This window comes from Carettochelys insculpta, chromosome 7 (assembly GCF_033958435.1).
Source record: "Carettochelys insculpta isolate YL-2023 chromosome 7, ASM3395843v1, whole genome shotgun sequence".
NCBI classification, from domain to species: domain Eukaryota; kingdom Metazoa; phylum Chordata; order Testudines; family Carettochelyidae; genus Carettochelys; species Carettochelys insculpta.
Genome location: NC_134143.1, coordinates 51,723,599 through 51,745,812, shown reverse-complemented (window position 1 = coordinate 51,745,812; position 22,214 = coordinate 51,723,599). Strand labels below are relative to the sequence as shown.

Genomic DNA, 22,214 nt, shown 5'->3' with positions numbered 1-22,214 from the left:
GGTCAGATTTGTTTTTGTGCGTTCGTGGTGTTCAGTTGATGCAAATGGTTTGGGAAGCAGAGGGATGTGACGTTCTGAGAATTCCATTAGTATCGGGGAAACTAGGCTGGCATTGAGGTGGTGTATGCAGCGCTCTCTCTCTCTCTCTCTCTCTCTCTCTCTCTCTCTCTCACACACACACACACACACACACACACACACACTGCCATCCCCCTAACTCTGAAGTAGGCAGGGATTGTGACCCTAAAAACTACTCAATACTAACTGGCTGAGGGGTCATGGTTCTGTAACAGTACTCTGAAATACCTTATAAATGCATGAACCTCAACACATTGCTGACCTCGTATTTACAAATAAGGAGTGTCATATGGAATTTTAAATGAATCCAGGACTGTACTGATCTTCATAACCATTGAGTGACGTATGTACAGATGATATTTAAGAAGTTGTGTATATGTACTAAATAGATACCTAAATAAAGGCAGGGTTGACAAACAGGCTTTGTGTCAGACAAAGGAAGTTGTCTCACTATTGGCTATGTAAATTAAGCATTGTAAGCCAACACAATGATAGCTAAATCTGTGTGTCAAGAAAATAGGGCGTGTGGGCAGGGGGACACCACAGTATAAATCACAAGACATATTCTGACTCTGGAGACAAGGCAGTGAACTATGAGAAGGCAAAAGGGCATCTTTATCCATCACTGAGGGAGCAAAATGGACAGCACTTTTTTTTTTTTTTTTTTTTGCATTTCTAGGTGAAAGTCTGTTTTAGACTCTTAGGAAGCATGTTATACTTTGTTTTGTATGTGACCATTCATGTATCCATTATCCTGACTCAGCATCTCTTAAATACTTATCTCTGGTACTAAACTTCTGATTCTTTTCACTGTATCTCAGAGCTATAATGTTATAAAGGAGCTGATCCTGAGCTCTTTCAGGCAAGTTTGCAAACCTGGTTAACTTGTGTGAGCTTCCAGTGACAGCAGCTGGAAATCACAGGGGATATTTTCAAAGAGGCTCTGAGGCTACAGCAGCAATGGGCCATAGGCTAGAGAGAGAGCCCCATGAGTGGTGCCCCGTCACCTCAGTAGTCTGCAAGACTGTTGCAACCAAGATGGTCTCCTGGTATAGGGTCGTTTTGTTAACGGTGCTTACGTACTTAGAATATGTGAAGTGTACCAATTGACTGGATGTAGAGGGAGCGTGTGGCTCTCACAGTCGTTGTATGCAGTTAGTGTGCATCTCACCCCACGTGTACTTGCTTCACGTGCAGGCTATACCAATACAGGGTGGAAAAAAAAAACCCTACACAGATAGAAATGAGCAGAATCTTAACAACCCTGTGCATGAGCAACAGTAAACAAAGTATCTTGTGGGCCACACACAGAAACTTGATAGGTCAGAGGTGGTCCCACCACTGGGCTATAGTACACCCATTATACTTATACTGCATATTACCTATGAGACAAAGTACAGTAAACTCTTTCATATCCAGCATTCTATTATCTGGAACTCTCAAATAACCAGCATTTTAACCCTATGTAAGTTTTACTTATGTTTTCCATAAGCACAGTATAGTGATAGTAAGTACACATAAATAGAGCAAATACAGTATGGCTGTGTCTACACTAGAGTGATCTGTCGACAGAAGTTACTGTTGCAAGATATCTTCCAAAAAACTTCTGTCAATCGATTGAGGACAGACAGCAAAGCACATCAAAAAGCGATCCACTCTGTCAACAGAGAGTAGCCAGACTGCCCAGTTACTTTCTTGACAAAACAGCCAACTGGAAACACAACAGACAGGCCTGCCAGGTGACCCATAAGCCCTGTTTGTCGACAGAGTCCCCCCCACCCCAAGTGTTGACACATCTTTTTTGTCAACAGATTCTGTGAAGAAAAGCGTTCTGCCTCATGGGGGGACAGGCAGAAGGCTGTTGACAAAAGTGCTGTGTACTGTTGATTTACTGTCAACAGAGGGTATTTTTAGTGTGGACACACTGAGTTTTGTCAGCAAAACCAGTGTTTGTCCACAAAACTCTCTAGTGTAGATGTAGCTTACAAGTTTACAGTGTACAATATTACTGTTGCTGGTAAATAAAGTAATCTGCATACATTTGTTTCTTAATATCTAACCTTGTTTTTCTTTAGTGTTATGCATTGCTAGGTGTGCCTCTCTAATATCCAGAATATTTGAATATCTGGCATTCTCCTGGTCCCAGGATGTTAGATATTAACGTGTTGACTGTAAATGCTGGCAGAACCCTGAGGAGATTGGATGAGTGGCTAATAGATTGGTGGTGTTAGGGAGCTGACCAAGGTGATTTTATAAGCACAGTCCCAATATTTTGGACTTTGCCTGCAATAAGTGCCCATTACCTCCAACTCCTGTCCCAATTTTTCACCCTTGCTCTCTAATCACCTAAAGCTGATATCCAGGTGAGCACAAGCAAGTCTCTCTCTTGCTGAGGCTGTGGAGTAACGAGATGATTCACTTTTATGAGCATCCTGAGAAGCCATCACAGGGATATGTCAGGCGAGTGTATGCCTTGTGCACACAAAGGCTATTGCCAGAACGTGTAGCTTAGAGCCGTCCTACACTCCATCTTGCCATCCTAATAAAGATTACAATACGTTTTACACTAAAGACTTCACATTCTCTGATCTGTGTCCACGCAGTTTTCATACTGTAAGGGTCTGTCTTCTGACTTCTTAATATACCATTGAATTAGCATGACTATAGTAAACAATATAAACACAGTAGGGTTTTTTTTCTCAAAATTAAACTCTTTCTTTGGCTATAATGACAAACATCATTAGTCAAAAGTCCACATGTTGGATTAAGAACCCTAATCTTTAAAAATGTGGGGCTATTTTGTAAATTTAGATTTATAGTAAAATATCAACTATTGATCAATAAGAGAGAGTTCATTCAGACTGATGATGTATGCCATCTTAGATCCATATGTTGTTGCCAGCATGAAAGCAAACACCAAGGTGGTTTAAAATGCAATTGCTAATGGAACTTCCACAACAAAGTGTCAAATAGTTGAATTGTCCAGAAATATTTAACTTTTCCTTGCCTGGAAATGTATACTATTTGAACTTATTGCAGTTCACCTATTTTAAAGCAATTTGTGCGTAGATGATGGATGCTGGTAGTGGTAGAGTATGTCAGGAAAAAATTGCAGTAGAAGTTAGAGTTCTAATATCGCTGATCTTGGTGATCAGAGTGAGTAGAGGGCTTGCTTTCTGATCAGTTTGCAAGATGGGGGAAGACTGGCGTAAGAGTCAGGACTAATATTGTTTGGAGCATTATTCAGGCTTGGAGACTGGGCATGGGGAGCAGTTGCCTTGGGGCCCAACCTTTCAAGGGGGCTCGACGCTCCCACTGCCACTGGTACTTGGCAGCAGCCAGAGCTTTGGGCCACTTTGAAATTCTGATAGTGCTGCTCTGCCACTCTAGGTCCATGGTCCCAGCGGTACCTACATTGGTTGTCCTTGGCCCTGCCCCTTGTGGGGGTGCAGAGCTTGATTCCCCTCCTCCCACTTTGCTCTGGGGCCCACAGGGGCTGTTGGCCACACTCATGTTATTGATGTATTGATTCTAGAACACAAGAGAAACAGGGCAGATGAGGTCTTCTGCTGTATTCAACCATCTTTGATTGGTTGAAAGAGATAAGCTTTTGAGCTACATGGAGCTTATGTAGCTCCAAAACTTGTCTCTTTCCACCAACAGAAATTTGTTCAACAAAATATCTCCTCTATCTTGCATCTTTAGTGCTAATATTGTTAAGTTTGGGTAGTATTTTGAAGGTGGACTTTCACTGTTATCAAGGAGGGAAAATGTAGGACATGGGCTTTGTCACGTTGCAAAGCTTTAAGAGTTCATTCACTGACTAAGGTGACAATAGTGGTTTTTGGAAAGCAGTTCATCAGTACTACAGGACTGGGTACACCCTAAACACTGGGTGCACTTAAGTCATCTATTTGAGGAGGAACATGGGGCAGAATTGATGGAGGGGAGGGAACTGCCCTTTTTCTTTAAAGTGTATCTTTGAGTTGATTATATCAGCTGTTGCTTGGGAGAGTAAATTCTTCGTCCGAAAGACCAAATGCTACCAGTCTGTCCTGAATATATTATAATATAACCTGTAAACACAAATGAAAACAAAGCCAGTTTTCTCAACGCATGTCCTGACATTTAAATTATAAATAAGTATTCTATTTAGAGACATAAGGATTGAACATTGTCTAGAATGAACAAATGAAAGTGTCATAAGTCTACTGTTTTGGTGACGAGGACAAATACAATCTATTCCAAATGTGATGGAAAGGGCTAGTGTTTATTTGAGTGGGGAAAATTTAGTTTGTTTTCGTTATCAAATTTAAATCTTATATATTATACAAGTGTTTAAAAATTTGTGAGCACTTGTTAGAAAAGTATTTCTTCTGAAATGCAGCCATTGAGTAAAAACTAGCAAATTACAATAAATCCTTAGAACGTTAAATAAAGATAATGTACATGGGACACCAAAACCACACAAGGGTTGCAATTATCAGATAAAGACTAAAATTATCTGTATCTGGTTAAATAACTACCACTTGCACTATTCATATAGAAGTAATACTTCTTGTTAAAAATATTAAGCTTCTGGAAAAGTATAAATACTGTAAACACTCCATTTTACGGACCCCAATTTAGTTGACTTCAGAACAATGGACATTCCGCCCCCCGCCCTTGTTTCTGAATTCCACTGGGGCCCGTAAAATCATCCCTCCCATCCTCCCAAAAAATTGAGACTTACAATTGAGCCTGGAGGAGCCACCATCTCCTCCACTGGAGCCACCACCTACTCCTCCCATTGGGGTGGGACATATATACAGGCAGACTGGCACTTGCATATGTGCCCCATCCCTGGCGGGAGGGCCACGTGGAGGTGGCCTCCAGCCGTGTGTGGCGTGGTGGCATGTGCCGTGTGGTGCGGTCCAGCAGTTTTCCAGCAGCAGCAGCTGTGCTAAGTGGCAGGGCTTTTTTTTCCTTGTTTTTTTGTTTTTATTTTTGTTTGCGGTTTTATTTTGTTTTCTGGTTTGGGGGGTGTGGGCTAGGGCTCGGGGACTTGGTGGGGGTGGGTGGGCAGTAAACACTCACATTTAACAGACTTTCAGAAATAGTGGACACTCCTCCCCCAATTAGTCTGTTAAATTGAGGGTTTACTGTAATTACAAAATAATAGTCCCTTTAGATTTGATGAAAATTTTTGCATATTTTGGACATAATAATCATTAGGTAGAAGACTTGCTCTTCAAATATTTAATTTATCTTAAATATCTGAAATAACACAAATGTTAAAAATTCTGAAGTTTAAAGAATAAAGCAGATTTTCAGGCAGTTAAATTGTTCATATTTGCATTAATATCCCTTAATCTTAAAAGATTGCAGACTGAGATTTTTCTTCTAATTTTAGTGCCATGTGGAGAATTATTGTTCATACAAATTGTTGATATAATAAGCATACTGAATAATGCATGTCTCAAAAAGTATTTTCTTATGTGCATATTCAAAAAAGTGAAATAGCTTCAATGTCATTTCAGACATTGATCCTCACGCTAATAGAATCAGTTTCTTCACAAAAACACATATAGCAAGAAAGATGAACCAAGTAAATATTCAACCTATGGAATATAAATAAATAGGACCCATTTTTGAAGATGGCTGTGTAGTTAATCTTGGACATATTTCTAAAGCCAAACCTTTCAGTATATGTCAACAAGATGACATTGGTTCAGTACTGGAATTTACTTAGGGTTTATGCTATTTTGTAGATTAAATTAGCAAATATAAATGCCCATGCATCTTAAGAAAGGTTTTAAAAATAGCTTGGTTTATACTTACCCTTCTCTATGAGCTTCTCCTTTTTCTAATTCCTGAATGACACCCAACAGTACTTTTATGGTTTCCTGGCTTGAGCTGATCAAATTCTCCATCATCTGAAGCTGTGCTTTCAAGTCTACCACTTCTGTGTGAGGCACAATTTGTTGGCATTCTTCACTCACAGCAACTGCTGTCTGACAAGGCGGGTTTTCTTCCATAGGTGAAACATTTATCTGAAGGGTCTGTTCATTACATTCGGCTGATTGGCACTGTGCATGCATTGAGTAGGCCTGAGCATTTACTGGTGGGGATTGCAGACCATTAAGATGCACAGTTCTCCTTTTTTCCTCATCTGCTGCAGGACATAGTGACCATTCAGTCTCTGCTGCAGAATTTTGCAGGTCAGGCTGTGTGGCATGTGAACTGGATGTAGGTAAATAAATTGTAGCTACTTCCGTCTTAAACACTTTCCCATGTGCTGATTGATTAGCTTCCTCATTATCCAGTGGCCCTGTATCACGCTTTGCGTTATCACGCAGCTGGTAATCAGGCTCTTCTGAAGTAGAGTCTGCTGAGTTTTGAAGAGAAGGAGGTTCTTTAGTACAGCTGTGCAAATCAGTGCTTTTACATGCCTCTGAACAGTTGTCACTAGAAGGCTGATCTACTGCATTCATGCGTTCATTAGTATGGGAAATAAACACTCCTGACTTTAGGTCACTGACCTTGCTACAATGAGCAGCCTCCCCTGAGTTTTTACTATCTTTATCCTTAATATCTATTAAAAATCCATTGTTTTGACTCTTAAAGGTGTCAACAGCTGAGACGCTTTTAATAATACTCCCTTTTTTGCGATCCAAAGGGAATGTCTGGTAACACTTTTTAAGATCTGGTGAGGTCTGAACTCCTGTGCTCTTAGTAACATTAGGTATTGACCTTCGTGCAGGCACTGTCATATATTTACGATAAGCTGCTTTATAAGAGATGGGCTTTGTTTCTCTTTTGTCTGCATGCTGTATTGTAGATAGTTGTTTCTCCCTTTGTTCATTCTGGGCCTCGCAGATATCTTTAAATCTCACCTGAAGGGCTTTGTTTCTTTTCTTAATTTGGCGGTTGGGATCCAATGCATATTTCATCTCCAAAGCAAGTGAAGCTGCTGGTTCAACTTCACTTTCAGAGGCTGGGAGTAAGCATTTGCTGGGTTCCTTACTCACCATGATGCCTGCATATAAAAAAAACAGGTTAAGAAGTTGTTTATTAAGTATTTTATTATTTCCTTAATTCAGATATTATAAACTAGAAAATATTTTCTTTATCTTCAGGGAGTGTCCTTTAAGTCTGTGAAAACCAGGCTGTGTGGGAAAAACTAGATCCTCGTGTGAGCTTGAAAAGTTTTACTTCATGGGCTCCATACCAATGTCTCTTAAACAGTGTTCCACAAAACATTGGTGTGCCATGAAAAACTTGCAGGTGTGCTGCGAATGTCTGACACTTTTTGATATCATACACTGATGACATATATTTTCGGTTATTAAAACCAGATACAATGGTACTTCTTCATTGTTATGATACCTGATTAAATTACTTCATTTTGTTTTTTGCTGTATATGTTGCTGAGGCTTTTTTGTTTTTTTGTCTTACAGCAATTTTTTTTGAAGAAAAATTTCTTAGGTGTTGCACATAAAAATATTAGTTTGGTGTTCTGTGGTCTCAAAGTTTAAGAAACACTGTGTTGGGGAAAATGATGTATTTCTCTGTTGAATGTTTTATTATAATCAGCATTTCACCCCGTGCAAAAGTTGAAAACACTTATAGGCAGGATGACTGCCAATGAACAGTGCAGGGTTTCCATGAAACACTCCTGTCTGGCAAGAAACATGACATTTTAAATTTCTTAAAATGCTGCATAGTCTTCGCATTGTTATAATTGAGCTCATTTTTGGCTCTACTAATTTTTTGAACATTGCATAATTAATTTTGATTAGATTTAAAGAACAATTGTCTTTAAATCCCCTGACTATACAATCCAGCTTTTGTAGCTCAAGGGTAGAAATGTATGCATGTATCTAAGATCAGAACATTTGAAAGGATTTGTAATTGTGCAGTGGGTATACAGCTTAATAGGTTTTGTTTGTATGTTAGATCATAGTGACAGATTAAATATTTGGAATTTGTTGATCTGTTTGAGAAGACATCCGGATTTTTAAAACGTTGATAGCAGGCAAGTACAATGACTGTTTTGGAGGGCACTCTCGGTACTCCTTTTGTGACTAGATTCATCTGAACTTTTTTACTTAAAGACAGAAAACCAGCTAATACCACTGTGGGGAAAAAATCTTTTCTGTAGTAACATTTTACACAGTAACCCCTAGCCCTAACCCTGTTGTTTTTTAAAATATCTGACAATTAAAACAGAAAATTCTGCCTTACAGGAATAGTAAAATATGGAGCTCTGTTTTGAGCATTCAGTTTTCATCCTGTTCTTAATTATTAAGTGTAGCTAAGATACAGGTGGCTGATTATTCCACACCAGGAATGCCACAAGGGTAACACCTTAATGTATTATGCTGCTCTACAGCAGTTCTGTGTGCATGGAAAAGCTTACATGAGTGCTGAAGAAAATACTTTGGGTTAAATTTTCTGTTAGCATAAATTGGTAGAGTCAATTGAATTCAATGAGTTTGTATGTATTTGTACTAGCAGATCAGTATAGTGTTTTTCCTTGATGTGTCCCTCACATCCATCCCCACTCCTGCAGTAAGAATCTTGTTATGATGCAGTTACTGAAAATTTTTATTTTTGTAAAAAGAAAAACAAAAATTGTTTAGGTATTGCAACAAGATTTGCTCACTGTGGCAAACATGGGGAAATAGTTTTGGATGTTAAAAGCAGTTTACATTGGCTAATCCTTTTCCATTGTTTATTTCCTGCCATTTTTAAGCATTTATATTTGAATGAGATTTCTATGTCACACAATCTTTTTTGCTTGATCCTGCAATGAAGTTATAATCCTGGATATCAGTCTGTTGCCATGGAAAGATTTCTACTTATAGTGCCTTTTATCTGTATATCTCAACATGCTTTACAAACATCATTAAAGTCTCCTTATGCTCCTCGGAAGAAAATATTATTCCCATTGTACAGAAAGGGAAACACATGCACAGAGGTAGTGACTTCCCCAGGTCACAAAGCAAGCCAATGATAAAGTTGAGAAGAGAACCCAGGAGTCCTGAAGGCAGGCTGGAATAGCACCCAGAAGTCCATGTTCCCTGCTCAAACCACTAGAAATGTTGTCATTGCATGATTGTGATGGTACTAATTCAGCAGTATGAAAGCCTCTCAAATATATTAAAATTTAGGATAAAATGTAAAGAAAAGAATCAGCAGTCATTGGAGATACTTGCCTTTGTGGTATCCATAGGGATGGCTGTGTTGCTTCCTTCTGTGCAACACACCCATATTTTGGTATATTAGGCACTGCGAGCCCTAGGCTTTCTCTGTTTGTTTTTTTTTTTTTGCTAGTTAGTTGTTGTATCGCTAGACTTCACCCCTTTGAAATCATATTTGTCAGCAGCATGAAAACAGGGCAGAATACTGATTCTTCTTTCTCCTCTTAAGGCTATGTCTACCCAACAGGCTAAACTCAAAAATGAGATACACAGGTTAGCACTTTGCATATTGCGTAGCTTGTTTTGAGTCAATTTTGAAATAGGCTATTTTGGTATGTGGTGCTGTCTTAAGTGGTGCCACATGTCAAAATAAAGCACTGTTTTGAGGTATCGCTTATTCTTTCTACAATGAGGTATAGAGGGATGCCCATTATTTCTAAAAGTATTTCAAAATGACAGGCATATTACACAGACATGGGGCAGCTATTTTAGGATACTACAGTATCCCACTGTGTAGACATAGCCAAAGTGTGTGCCTTCACAGCAAATGAAGGTCTGATTGCAGCCCCAGTGGGCACACTTGCAGTACCTTTAATCTGGCTAACCCCTGTAACAATAGCAGTAAAGATTTGGTGGCATGGACTTCAGAGAGGCCTAGTCCCAGAGTCAATACCAGTGGGCTCGTACTGGAGCAGCAAACCCCTGCTGAAAATGTGTGTTGTCATGTCTTCACTACTGTTCTTACCTAGATGAAAACTAGTGCAGGTGTGTCTCCCTCGGAGCTACAATCACACCTTCATTTGTTGTTCAGACGTTTCCTAAATCAGTGGTTTTCAAACTGGGGTCTGAGGACCCTGGAGGGTCCTCGAGTCACATCTGGGGCTATCACCCCTGCTGATCAACTCCTCCTCCTCTCCCTTCCAGTGCCCCCCGCATGCTGTGGAACAGCTGTTCAATGACATGCAGGAGGTGCTGGGAGGGAGAGGGAGAGGGAGGGACGGGGACAGGGAGCACTTGGGGGATGGGGTGGAAAGAGGCAGGGATGAGGAGGGGCAGGTATGGAATGGGGGTGGGAAGAGGTAATAGGGCCTTGGAAGAAGGGGTTGGGTGGGGTGGGGTGGGGCCCAGGGTTGAGCCTGCCCCCCCCCCCCCGAAAAATTAGAACCTGGTGGAGAAATCAAAACCAGCTCTTCCGGTTGCTAAAGACTGAGAACCAGTGCCCAAAACGATACCATCACTCTGGCTCTCTCTCTGGGGACAAAGCCTGACAACTGGAAGCAGCAAAACATGACAGTCCAATGAGCTAGGTGCAATACTGGACCGTTAGTTGGATTTGAATATCATTCTCTGTTCTGACTATTTCAGAACTACTGGGGATATTTAGACAGGAGGAATTTTCAAAGGCAGCAAAGTGGTTTAGAGTGCAATGCCCATTGAAAGGGAATAATTTGTGCTTCTTAAGCACTTAGCTGATTCTGAAAATCTGTTGCACAGCTCCCATTATTTGTAACGAATTGTGTCCCTAAGTCAGTTATTAGCAAACACCACAAATAAGACCTTCTAGCAGCTAAAGCATATTCTGCCTAGTCTAATCTATATTTGTCATCTTTAGTTCCAGCTGGCTGTGGATGGAGTTACTGTAGAAAACAAAATTTTCTGTGTGAGCCTTCAAGGGAAATGTTCAAACTGAGAGTCGGGGAGAGACAGAGAAGCGGAGTCAAAGTATTTGAATAATCACAAAAGATTTTACTGCCCATGTACTAGTTTTTCAGGCTTAGTATTAAAATAATGAGGCTTTGTAATACAATTAATAAGAGGCTCATGTATTGACACACCATTTTCAAAGATGCTAAGAGCGCTGCATAAAGCTGCTGAAATTCTGCTGATTCATTGTGGAAGGTGCAGCTTCTTAACTCAACCATGAATATAAAAAGATACCAGTAGCCCTTATGCAGTGGTAACAGGGAGCTAGGGTAGAGGAAGACTTGGAAGAAAACGCTCATGGCAGCCAAGCCTAGAGAAGAAAAAGAGATGAGGTTTATGCTGTGAATCATCAGTAAAGCCATACCCTGGGAAAGGGGTAAATTAGGAGAGTTAGGGCTGTGAGTCATTACAGAAAACGTTTTCCTAGGTCTGTGTCTTCGGAGTGTTACCCCCAAGCTCAGAATCTGATTGCTGTATTTGGGTCCAGGAAATAATTCTTCCTTGGATCAGACTGGCAGAGACCTTGTGTGCTTTTGCGTTACATTGCAGCATGAGGCCTGAGTCCCTTGGGGTTCATCTACAGTGGGAAGTAACTTGGAAGATAACTTCGAAGTTAGGCACTACTTCAGAGTAGCCAGCAGAGAGTCTGCACACATTTTCCTTTACTTCCAAGTTAATTTCAGAGTAGGGAGCCCAACTTCAAAGTCCTTAGTCCATTCCTGGGAATGGAGTAGTGCCTTATTTCAAAGTTTAACTTCAAAGTACAGCGTGTGTAGATGCTCAACTTTGACGTTGCTTACTTCGAAGTTGTACTTTGAAGTAAGCAACTTTGAAGTTATTTTTGTAGTATAAACACAGCCTTGGAGATTTAAATCACTGCAAATGGTGGAGTCTCTGTAATTTGAATTCTTTAAATCATGATTTGGGGACTTCATTGGCTCACCCAGAGGTTATAGGGCTATTACTGGAGTGAATGGTGGAGGTTCTGTGGCCTAAGGTAAGCCTAGATGATTTGATGGTCTCCTCTGACTTTAAATTCAGAAGTGGAAAAAGTGCCCAAAAAGATAATACTTGATTAAAAATACAGCTGCACTGGAGGAGGATGCGGGAGTTGTGATGAAATACAAGTCACTAGTGACCCTCTGGAAAACTACTTGAGTAAAAGTACACACACACGTTAAATCTTTTCCTCAAGTAACTTTCGGGGTACTTTTTCCACCTCTGTCTAAAGTCTGGCTACATTTACACTACAGTGATCTGTTGACAAAAGTTACTATTGGAAGAGATCTTCCAGCAAAACTTCTGTTGACAGATCACATCCACACACAAAAGCAGACTGGAAGAGCAATCCACTCTGTCGCCCAAGAGGGAGCAGCCAGAGTGCCTTTCCATTCTCTCGACAGAGCTGCTGACTGGTGAACCAGAACCCTTGTCTGTTGACAGAGGGCCCTCCTCCCGCAAGTGCTTGCACAGCTTTTTTTTGTCAACAGAAACTGTTGACAAATGTGTTGTTCCTCATTGTTGAGAGGCAGAACATTGTTGGCAGAAGTGCCCAGTTTTGTCAACAGACTGTCATCAGAACACATTTTGTGCGTGGACATGCAGTGAGTTTTGTCAACAAAACTCTCTAGTGTAGATGCAGCCCACACTCAGGGATTCTGGGAAAAATCTCACCTCACTGAAGTCAATGGAAAATGCCTCTGAATCCATCTTGAGCATTCTACTGGGGACCAGGTAGGAACTCATGGCAAAATAATTTCTAATGGTTAGTCCTGTAGCAGTAAGAATATCCAAAAATGTCAGCGATGTTTGTTATTCGATAAAATATTAGTCTACTATACTTGCTATTTTCAGCTTTACTTTAATTCCTATTCATCTATAATTGCTTCATTGGATTGGTGCCTATTTCTGTTACATGGATTCTGTATACTAAATACCATCTGTTTCATAGCTACCAAAATTAAAAAAAAATTTGAGCTAAAGATTGGCTTTCAGAATGCTGGAAGTTATGTAAAAGCTTGGTAAATACAATATGGAAACTAGCCAACTTGGAGAGAAAAGAGAAACCTAAGTAGACTTCATTGAAGTAGGTCAAAAACATATAGTACAATCATTTCCATTTTTAGCTTCATATCTCTTATTCATATATTATAAAACGAAAGGGACCATTGTGATCATCTACTCTGATCACCTATATAACATAGGCCACAGAAATTCCCTGAATTAATTCCTATTTGAACTAGAGCATATCTTTTTAGAAAAAAAAAAATCAAATCTTGATTACGTAACACTTGATCATTTTTTCCAATAGTTTGCTTTCTTAACTGTTAAAAAGTTATGCCTTATTTCCACTTTAAATGTGTCTAGTTTGAACTTCCAGCCATTGGATCTTGTCACCCCTTTGTCATCTCGATTCAAGAATCCAGTATCAAAATGTTGTACTTCATGTACTTAGAAATGGTTATCAAGTCACCCATTAACTTTTTCTTTGTTAAATAAAATAGATTGATATCCCTGAGTTTATTCCTAGAGGACATGTTTGCCAATCTGTTTAATCATTGAAGAGGTTCTTCTGTGACTCCCCTCTATTTTGAATTGTGGAAACCAGAACTAGACAAAACTAGTATTCCTGTGGTGGTTACACTAGAGACACATAGAAAGACAATACAAATTCCCCAGTCCCGCTTGGGATTCCCCTGTTTATACACCCAAGTACTACATCAGCTCTTCTGGTCCCAGTGTCTCACTGGGAGCTCATATTCAATCGATCATTTATCATGATCCAACACATGCTTCTCAGAACCCGTTCTTCCCAGTGCTGCTTTATTTGTAGATGTGACTTTTTTGACTGGCTGCATTGAAATGTATATTATTTGTTTGCATCTTACCTAGTGACCCAGAAAGCCTTGTATCAATGACCTGCCCTCTTAATTATGTACCTCTCCCTGAGTTATCTGTAAACTTTCTCAGTAAAGATGATATTTTCTTTCAGTCATGGATTAAAAATGTTAAATAGTGTAGAAACACACTTGTTTGATGATTCACCATTTCTGATCACATTTTGAAACCTGTCAAGTAGCCAGTTACTGAGATGTGCAGAATTATGGGAAACTTCAAGTTTTCCACAGCAATCTGTTAAACCAATGATCCTAACAAGAAATTCAAGTGAATACACTTATGAAATAAATCCTTTATCTGTGGGTTTTCAATTCTGCAACATACTGCACCACTGGATATGAAACTTAATCAGCTGTGGAGTATGCTGCATTTATTACATTGTCAAACACTGAATGACTCTGCCTTAAAGAAGTCCATGTTTTGGATACTGGCATACAGGATAAAAACAATTTAAAAATAACAAAAATAATTTAAAAATAAAATAAAAACTTACTGTTCAATGTTTAGTCCTTAGTCTCGTAATAAAATGTTATTATAGTTACGAGGAACGTAAGTGTAAGAATAGAGTTTTTCAGTGATTTTTAGAGTCTGCTAACAACTGGTAAGTTCAAAACAATTAGAATGAGGTTTTGTTAGTACACCTCTGGACTGAAAATATCGGCTCAATTTCCAGATTAATTTAGCCACTGCTTTGTCCTATAGGTGCTAGTTATGCCAGAATATTAGGTTATTTTGGAATGAGGTAATCAGTATAATATTGTCCTTAATTCTGATGTACCCAGGAATCTGATATTCTACAGAATGGAATAATATAAATGACATAGTATAACTCTGTGATTCAGTTAATTTTAAGTGTGGCTTTACTACTCAGTAAATTGATACCTCAAAATCAGCTATTTCTCCTTCTCAATTGCATTAGCCTGAGTAATTTAACTAGAGAGACTTTTATTTCCAATAATAGCTTGAGCTAATAATTTTCTAGATTTTCTGTAATTTAGGTGTGTTTGCAACCAGAAAGAATAACTGTAAGTTCTTACCTTTCTTTGACTTCAGTTGTGTTCAGTGAGCATTACAAATGAATATCTGCTGACAAAAGGCCCAACAAAAGAGAGAGAGAGAGTGTGTGTGTGTGCGTGTGTGTATATATATAATATGAACTATTTTCAAGGGACTAGACACGTACACTCTACTTAGACATGATCTACTACTGAGAGACTAAAACCTAACGAAAAGTGAAAACAGTTCACTGGTGTGTCTAAACTAGAGGGTTCTGTTGGTCGTTTTGTTGACAAAACCCATGGAGCATCCAGATTCCCAAGGGCATTCTGTTGACAGTTAAGTTGACAGAATACAGCACTGCTGTGGACAGCTGTAACCTGCTCACCATGAAGAAGAATGCCTTTTGTTTACAGAGCTTTGTTGACAAAAAACCTGTCTGGACAGTCTGGGGGCCCTTCCGTCAACACAAAGGGCCTTCAGGACACCAGGCAACCATGTCTGCTGTGCTTCCAGTTGGCTGTTTTGCTGTCTGGCTATTCTCTGTTGACAGAGCGGATCACTCCCTCAGCCCACATTGGCAGTCTGGATGTGATCTGTTGACAAAAGTTTTGTTGCAAAATATCTTCCAACAAAAACTTCTGTTGACAAATCATTTTAATTTAGACACAGCCACCTGTATATGGAGACCTGAATGAGTAGCTTTGCAGAAGACTCCTTATTATGAGAGTGAGATCTGAGGGTATGGAGGCTCATAGGTCTGCTCTGTTCCCAAAACTTGCATTGATTTTAGTGGGAGCAGGAGTATGTCCCTTGGCACTGGACAACCGAATATGGGAAACTGTAATATTATTTATCTTCCTTCCCTTTGTTGGTTTTTGTAATTCAGCCATCACATTCTTCTAGAGCTTTGAGGGGTAAAAGACAAAGGGTGATATGAATGTGAAATTATATAAAACAAGCCTGTCATGTGGAATGAACTGAACCATCTTCCAGAAACTTACAAAATTACTGAGATGGAGTTCAACAATATGCAGAAATACTGTAAATAATCATGTTAAATTATATAAAACAAGCCTATCATGTGGAATGAACTGAACCATCTTCCAGAAACTTACAAAATTACTGAGATGGAGTTAAGCAACATGCAGAAATAGTGTAAATAATCACAGTTTGTAGATGTCCATGTTAGATACTCCATTATACTTTCTTCTGTTGTAGCTACAACATTGAAATAGATTTTTTTTTATTGAAGGTTGATTATGAGTAAAAGATTTCACTTTGATTATCTAAGTAGTTTATCATACTGTATCAAAATGTGATGTCAAAATACAGACAGTGTGTTCATGGAAAGTCACAGTTGCTTTTCAGGCATTCTGTGGCATATTTTATCAAACTGGATAATTCTCTCCCCTATAATTCTTAATCCCTGATAACAATCCAGATTTGTCACCATCCAGTTTTCAGCACGAGCATTTAAAAATCCAGCAAAGGTTCCTATCAAATATTATTTAAGCTCCAGTTCTACAAAGGTATATGCATGCTGCTGATTCCTGTTAAAGTCAATATGTAAAGTTAAATGTGTATAAATTTTTTCAGAATTAGGTTCTTGAGTTAAACCTCAATGAAGTCATCAACGTATTTGTAATATAATTACATTCCTACAGTTTATAAACTATTGAGTTGTGAATGAAGATAGAAAAAGTCTCGTAGTCTGAAAGAAACACTAAACTGTAATTTAAAATTGAGTTATATTACTTGCTGTGTAAAATAAAACTTTATTACAAAAAGTATGTCTAATAAACATATTTAAACTTCATCTTGTTTTTCCATAACAGTTTAAGATGTAAATTCATAGATGGTGTATTTTCAGACAAAATTGAAAGGCTACATGAATAACAATTTTAATGTTTTATGCACATGTCAAGGGATTCTGATTATATTTGAGAGCCTACAGTGAAAGTCATTGATGTGCACAGGACTTGCTTTCACCAAAAGAAAGCAAAAATAGAATCAGTGATGTTTGATGCTTTCAGACCAAATATACCATAGGTATAGTTGTAGCAAGGTATCTCCTGCATTGCATTTGATGCATCCAAATAATATCGCATAGTTTAATGAGAAAAGCATGGTTTACTTTAAAATGTTATGATTTTCCATGTGTCCAGTCTCCCCTCCATAGTTGAAACAAAGTCTGTAAAGTAACCACATAGATTTACTTATTAAGAACAAATCCAATATGGCAGCCAGCATCTCTCTTCATTCTAAATGCCACATGGTTAGTATACTTTTTAAAGTACTTTGAATGTCTGATTACATTGATTATAAAATACTAAACTTTTTCTCCCAATTTTATGCATTATGGCCTTCCAGTAAAAGTACTTAATGGAACTTAACTGTTTGTTACCAGTCTGCTTTACTATGAGAAAAACTTGAAAAACTAGGAGACTCATCTCCTGAATATGGAACTGAGAATTATTGACATGCAAGCAAAATTATTTTGGAGACCATTCCTTTCTGATACTAATTATCATTTTCAATTATTTGTGGAAAATCTTCCTGAGTAATACACATTTTAATTGAATTTTAACAAGCAGGCAGACCCCATCATAATCAAGTGCTTGTAATTGTTTCATTTTTTGTGGTTAAAAAGCTCAAAGTGGTATTAGTAAGAAAAGGAGTAAACTCAGCTGATGTTATACACAGTTGAAAAGAATGACCGTTTTGTAATCCAGTCTCTTAACTTTTTGTTATAGTTCCCACCTCAAATAATAGAAAGAATAATGGCACTAACTTCCAAATTAAACATTTTAAGAAATCTGTTTTGGAGACCTCATGGATTTGATATTTTATTCCTGCTTTGCATGCTGGACTTCATTATTCATCGTTATCAAAGTTATTCTATGAATCCCTCTTTTCATCAATGAAAGTACAAACTGCTCTAGCCATGTAGCTCTCCTGTCTTGGTATGTGTGTATTACAGCAAGAAATCAGAGCTATGCCACAGTGGCCACGTCTACACGTGCACGCTACTTCGAAGTAGCGGCGCCAACTTCGAAATAGCGCCCATCACAGCTACACATGTTGGGCGCTATTTCGAAGTTAACATCGACGTTAGGCGGTGAGACGTCGAAGTCGCTAACCCCATGAGGGGATGGGAATAGCGCCCTACTTCGAAGTTGAACGTCGAAGTAGGGCACGTGTAGCCAATCCGCGTCCCGCAACATCGAAATAGCGGGGTCCGCCATGGCGGCCATCAGCTGAGGGGTTGAGAGACGCTCTCTCTCCAGCCCCTGTGGGGCTCTATGGTCACCGTGTGCAGCAGCCCTTAGCCCAGGTCTTCTGGCTGCTGCTGCGGCAGCTGGGGATCCATGCTGCATGCACAGGGTCTGCAACCAGTTGTCAGCTCTGTGGATCTTGTGTTGTTTAGTGCAACTGTGTCTGGGAGGGGCCCTTTAAGGGAGCGGCTTGCTGTTGAGTCCGCCCTGTGACCCTGTCTGCAGCTGTTCCTGGCACCCTTATTGCGATGTGTGCTACTTTGGTGTGTAGACGTTCCCTCGCAGCGCCTATTTCGATATGGTGCTGCCCAGCGTTGAAGTTGAACGTCGACGTTGCCAGACCTGGAGGACGTGTAGACGTTATTCTTCGAAATAACTTATTTCGATGTAGCGTGCATGTGTAGACATAGCCAGTGAGCCCAAGGTGGTTCTTTGCTTTTAAAGTTAGTGTTGTCCTATTGCAACTGTATTATTTTGAATATGCTCTAAACTATTGTAGATTCAGCCCTATTGTGAAAATTACCACAGGTTGAACCTCTCTAGTCTGGTATCCTCAGGAAATGACTGACTGATTTTGAATTTGCTGAACCATAGGTCAGTGTTGTCTGCAGCAACACCAGCATTTCCACTGTCTACTGGGCCCTTTGAACACATTCAAGGGTAAATTTGAGCTAAACAACTGCACAGAACACTAAGAACCAAGACTGGTGGTTGTACACAAATTTATAGGACTGAATGAAACTTGGCCACATCAATGATAAGTGGACATCTGGCTAACTAAAAGTATGTCAGACTACGTATGTGCTAGATCAGAGATGGATGGACTGGAGACTACCGTAGTAAAGTCGGTAAATATGATGTATTCAAAGTTTGGACGTAGGAGTACCACACCTGTTATGATAACCTTTTACAGCTCATATGACTGCTTCTTCATTGCCTGAAAAATATTAAGGTTTCCTCATGATTAACATAAGAGTTTGTGGCTTCTGGTTGCTGTGGCTTCTTATAGGTAGAGTAGCAAAACATGCAATAATTACATCACATGCATAAAAGAACATGTGGTTTTACTCTGAGTTTTCTTATTTTTATTAAACTATGCTTTTTAGATCGTTAAGATTAGATCTAGGGATGAATGCACAAAAACAAAATTAATAAGCTGTGCATATTTCGATAGAGCAGTGCTGGAGCAGAAAGAATAATATACTGAAAAGTAAAAGTTTGCAAATACTTCTTAAAATACTCCCCTGAATAAACACTTTGTTAAACTTATCTTTTGTAAGATTAAAAAAAAGTATGCATAGTGCCACAGTCTTCAATGCCATTTCTGCTTTGTTATCTCCTCTACTCTGCATTAAATGCATACAACTATGTATAATCCTATTTATCTTGATTAAATTCTGCATAGTAGGTGGTTTATTTTCCCTTAATAGTTGTGTAACCAATGTTAACACTAGAAGTTAGGTGTTTGCATCAAGAGGTGAATAGACCTTGGAGGTCCAAATTAATAACTATTTACTTGACACTGGAACAAATGCAATGTCAAAGGAAGTTCTATGCCAATTTATATTATTCATGAAGTTTGTTATGCTGACAAACATTGCTGGAATTTAGGTTGCTGGTGGAAAAAATAATAAATTTGTTTATTTTTCTACTGTTTGATGGACCATATTGATAACATGGAAATTATCAGTAAAATTTTACCTGAATTGTCTGCAGTGTGATTTGTATAGCTATTAAGTTTGTAAAAGTTATATCTAATACTCATATTAAAAAAATTCTGATTAACATGTTCTCACCAGGAGAAATCAAATAGTTCCACTTATGTTTGAGTCAACAGAACCTCAAATTTAAATGTTTTTTTCTTCCCCATTTTTATTATTTGACTTTTTAAAAATTAAAATAATAAATTTTAAATAGAGTTATGTCAGTACTTCTCCTGTAAGCTGCACTGCTATTTAGTATGAGTTTAAAATTGTTTACAGCAGGCAGCAACTCTAACTCTTAATATCAGTACACATCATGAAAGCATCAAACTACTATCAAAAGACAATGCTTTTGTTTAGACACAACAAACACTTGTTGGTAAAATATGATTCCACACCAGGTGCTGAAGGCCAGGGAACTCCTGATTTGACAAAAAGAATGAGACGGGGACCTTCTATTAAATGAGTACATCTCAAGTCTGTCAGACAGAATGGCTCATCTTATGTTTGATCTTAGCTGGTCTGATGATTTGATCTTTGATGTTATAGGTAGGTCAGTACAATAAGCAGCTCCATAGGCAAAACCCAAAACCTTGAATTTCATCTTGGAGTTGATGGGAAGCCCCTCTAATACACAGATCACATTTTGTGCACTAAGGCCAATTTTTTCCACTAAACAATCAGATAGTCTCTTTGTACAGATGATTCAAATGATTCTTCAAGACTAGATTTCGTTAACATCCACTGAAGCTAGGAGGCCATAAAGACATTGGTGACTGTTGTGAGGTCAGTGACAGTTCTAAGGCATCCAAATAGCATCACCTAATTCTGTTTGGATAATTAGTATCACTATGTATTGCACAGTATGATTGGTTAAAAGCCGTTTGTAATAATTGACTTAGAGGATGAGATAAGAATGCATAGATGTTATGCTAAAGAACGGAGTTAGTTAATTTAGGCCCCAAATGTTGTTAATAGAATATTATTTGATGAATGACTTAAGGATTGTAGATATATCTGTCTGCACCCCAAATGTTTGTCACCAGAAAATAAAAAAAAACAATAGTCACTAAAAAAAAACACCCTTGTACATAAGCAGTTTCTGTCCTCAGTTGCTTCCTGTGCTAGCTCTGCAGTAACTGTTAACTAACGAAAAGTATTGTAAGTCCTGTGCATATTCTTGCTTAGTGATGCTACTGCCAGAAAAAGAAAAGTAAGCAAAACTGGCTTCTGCAACATTCTGCAAAGACAGTACAAAAATCAATCTTAGCTAAATGGAAAAAGAACAACATTGGCAGAGAAAATACTTTTCAACTGTTGTATCTAAGTGTATTACAAAACAATAAAATGTTATGGGATATCTCTATACTGTGAAGCACCTTTGATAAAAGCTTTTTTAGATGCTTTTAGGTAAATAAAGCACGACTCATAGGTATAGACAAGGGGAATCCCGATACTGTCAAATTAAATTTGATGGGCAACTAATGGGATGCACAGATACATGAAGATTTATTGCAGCTGACGTCTGGAAGGGGAAAGGGTTCTTGCATCAACATTGGGAAGGATTGTGTGGAGAGCAAAAGAAGTGGCCAGCATTAAACTGGCAGATAAAGTGCAGAGGTGAATAGAGTAAGAACTGCTTGCAGCATTTATGGACATGGAAGACAATTTCAAATAGAATGTTGAAATGAATGAGCTAGTGGCTGCATTAACATGTATATTGATTTAGATAACAAAAATGTATTAAAATTAATTAAAGGTCCTTAGAATGCTGAATGTCTTGCTTTTGTAGGCTTGAATTATGTAACTCTGTCACTGAAAACTTCCACATGCATTAATAGGCATGGCCTGAATAACGCCTTAGGTATCAAGGTCAGACATTAGTTAGATGGTCTGTGTTAATTTTAATGTGTCTTTTGGTACTTAAACAGTGCTGGTAGATAGGAATATAGGAATGTGACTGAGTTGTGTGGTTACAACAAGCTACATAAAGTTTACAGATTTCACTTAAAATGCCAGAAACTCATCCCTACTCAACACTCACAATGGAGCAGTGCTTACTAACCATACTAAGTGCCTGTTGAACTGTCTTACATATTTTGATTCCAAGCAATTTCAATCTTGTCTGTCCATTTGTCAGCTTCTCACAAAAACATCTTTGTACTTTTTGATGCTGGCCTTCATGCACAGAAACTTTCTTGAATGGATTCATAAGATTACTACTCTTTTCTGCACATAAAATCTTCACTTGTGTGGGAGGAAGTCAGGAAGAAAATAACCAATGGAGGTCATGCTAGTCTATTTTGCACTTTATTTATGGAAACAAAAATTGAAAATTTAGATACCGCATTTATTTGACTGTTGACCTCTCT

The 22,214-nt window shown here is 38.6% G+C and overlaps 2 protein-coding genes across 5 annotated transcripts in view; one reads left to right on the top strand and one right to left on the bottom strand.

Moving 5' to 3' along the window:
• The window catches only part of DOCK1 (dedicator of cytokinesis 1), a 620,618-nt gene that overhangs the window by 250,109 nt on the left and 348,295 nt on the right, over positions 1-22,214 (top strand). The gene's annotated exons all lie outside the window — the stretch shown is intronic.
• Positions 1-22,214, bottom strand: part of INSYN2A (inhibitory synaptic factor 2A) — a 78,596-nt gene that overhangs the window by 48,902 nt on the left and 7,480 nt on the right. The window contains exon 2 of the mRNA XM_075000183.1: positions 5,899-7,096. Coding sequence (XP_074856284.1) covers positions 5,899-7,091 — 1,193 coding nt within the window. The 5' untranslated portion in view covers positions 7,092-7,096. The remainder of the gene's footprint in view (positions 1-5,898; positions 7,097-22,214) is intronic.